General features: G+C 56.8%; 1 protein-coding gene across 1 annotated transcript; it reads left to right on the top strand.

Moving 5' to 3' along the window:
• Positions 1-955: 955 nt before the first annotated feature.
• On the top strand, positions 956-2,483 carry LOC147977987 (acyl transferase 15-like). The gene has a single exon (XM_087516493.1). It carries the CDS (start codon positions 1,102-1,104, stop codon positions 2,350-2,352), a length of 1,251 nt encoding a protein of 416 aa, XP_087372619.1. The 5' UTR covers positions 956-1,101; the 3' UTR covers positions 2,353-2,483.
• The last annotated feature ends 231 nt before the right edge of the window (positions 2,484-2,714 follow it).

Raw genomic sequence — 2,714 nt, 5'->3', positions numbered from 1 at the left:
CCACTGAAAGAGAATGCATGCTTCGCTAAATTGTGAGCTTCAAAATCTAACCTCCTAAACTCAAATCTAACCTCTATTATTGTCTAGAAAGTGCTACTTTTAGTTATAGCTTCATTTTCGCCAAGCTATGCATTGTTTGACTTCACGCAAATTATATAGAGCGTCTGCTATGTGTGGGCTAGCTGATATTTGTAAAAGATCAGTCGGGTCATGAGCCATTTGAATTGGTGCGATCGAGCAGCCAGCGTCACGTCGTGAGGCCCTTGCAATACCAACAACATTGCAAAGGCCTTTGCAACACAAACATTACTGCGGAGGCCCTTTACAACACATACGACATTGCAGAAACGAAAAGTAGCAACGATGGTTGTTGCATGGATCAGGCTGCCATCATGGTAACACAGATGACGTTGTGAAGGCCCTTTGCAACACGGAGGACATTTTGAAGCCTTTGCAACACGAATGATATTGCAGAAGCGCGGAGCAACAATGATGATTGCTGCTCGGATTAGGTTGCCACCATGGTAACATGAACGCTGTTTTGAAGGCCCTTTTCAACACGGACAACGTTGCTAAGCCTTTTGCAACACAAACGACATTGTGAAGCGTATGCAACACGTGTGGCCCGGTGTTGCAGCAGCAAAGCTCTGTGGCCGTAGGCCTCGCCATATGTGTCGCGAGGAGAATGGACTGTCAGAGGAGATGGATGAGAGAGAGATGGTGGTCAAGCCACACATGGCGGTCAATGCGTGATGAGCGGGTCGAGGGAAAGCTTTTCCCCAGATTAGATAGGCCTTCTTCTGGATTAGTCTTCTGACACCTTGTATTGAGGTCCGGTATTTGTGCGTTGTCAACGGAACCATGTTCACGCTAGTTTTTCTAAGACTTGTGGCGAATTTTGTATAGGAAAAATGGCGGCTAAGCCACTTGGATTGGTGTCGGTGCCGTTAGTATACTTCGGGTTGGTTAAGTACTACTTGTATACTAAGCCAAAGTTAGCCATAGTTAAGTACGTGTCGGCCTGTAATCTGCAATTCTGCACCGAGCGACCGACCAGTTGAGCCAAAGAGACAAACCTACACTAGTCCACGATCGAGCAGGATGAAGTTCGCTGTGACCCAGTGCTCGCTGCCGGTGCTGGTCGGCCCGTCGGAGCCCACGCCGGCCGGCCATCTGCCTCTCACTTCCACTGACAAGGGCTGCCTCTACCTGCCAGTCACGTCGCTCCACGTCTTCGACCGCCCGATCCACGAGCCGGCTGAGATCATACGGCGCGCGCTGTCCCATGCACTGGTCCACTACTACCCCCTCGCCGGTCGCCTCGACGCCAGCGGCCCGGACGTCCAGCTCGCATGCACCGGTGATGGCGTCGAGTACGTCGCCGCGACGGCGAGCTGCACTCTGGAGGACGTCAGGTTCCTTGACTCGCCGCCGGTGGCCCTTCTGGACGCTTTTGTCGTCCGGTGTAGCGATCGCGTCCGCATGTCAGATTGCCCGCTGCTGATGATGCAGGTCACGGAGTTCGCCTGCGGCGGATACGTCGTCGGGGCGACGTGGAACCATGCCGTCGCCGACGCCTTCGGGATGGCCCAGTTCCTAGGGGCCGTCGGCGAGCTCGCGCGCGGGCTGCCCACGCCGTCGGTCGTTCCGGTGAGGCACGACGCGGCGCTCCCGGAGATCCCGCACCTGTTGGGCGCCGTGGGGCCGTACCTGGACTTCACGCACGCCGAGTACGCCCGCACGGACGTGACCATCCCTTGGAGCTTCATCAACCGCGTCAAGGCAGAGCACGGCGGCGCGGACCACCAGCCGTGCTCGACGTTCGACGTCGTGGCGGCCGCGGTATGGCGGTGCCGGACCCGCGCGATGAACGCCGACCCGGCCTCCCCCGCGCTGCTGGTCTTCACGGCCAACGTGCGGAGGCACATCGGCGCCAAGGACGGCTACTACGGCAACTGCATCGCGCTGCAGATGGCCGTGTCGACGTGTGGCGCGGTGGCGGACGGCGGCACCGCCGAGACGGCGAGGCTGATCAGGCGCGGCAAGGAGCGGATACCGTGCATCCTTGGAGATTACGAGCCCGTGCTGTTCGGCGAGGAGGTCGTCGGCGCGCTCCGCGGGCACGCGCCGCTGTTCGTGTCGAGCTGGGGCGGCATCGGGCTGGACGGGGTGGACTTCGGCGGCGGGAGGCCGGCGAGGGTGATGGCCGACATGGAGGTGACGTGGGCGCCATGCTGCATCCCGTGCCTGCCGTGTTCGAGGAAGGACGGCGAGGGCGTGAATGTGCTGGCGTTCTGCGTCAGGGAGGAGCACGCCGACGGATTCCATGCCGAGCTGGCGACGCTCCACTGAACCATGCAGGCAGCCTGTTCGAGTGTCATTCCTTCTCATCGACTCGTTGTTTTTGTGATTCAGATCTTGCCAACGGCAGATGATTGAGTTTCATCGCTGCAGCGGGCAGATTCATGTTTTTTAATTAATAATTTTGCCGCGTATATCATTTTTTTTGAAAAACTTTCAATATATTCATTTTCAATCATGGTAGTACAACAAGACACTAGAAATAATAAAAATTATATCCAGATCCGTAGACGACCTAGCGATAACTACAAGCACTGAAACGAGTTGAAGACGCGCCGCTGTCATCGCCCCTCCCTCGCCGGAGCCGGGCAAACATTGCTGTAGTAGACAGTCGGGAAGTCGTCATGCTAAGG

Source organism: Triticum urartu, chromosome 3A (genome assembly GCF_056163025.1).
Source record: "Triticum urartu cultivar PI428250 chromosome 3A, HENAU_Tu73, whole genome shotgun sequence".
Classification (NCBI taxonomy): domain Eukaryota; kingdom Viridiplantae; phylum Streptophyta; class Magnoliopsida; order Poales; family Poaceae; genus Triticum; species Triticum urartu.
This window is presented reverse-complemented; position numbering and strand designations above follow the sequence as displayed.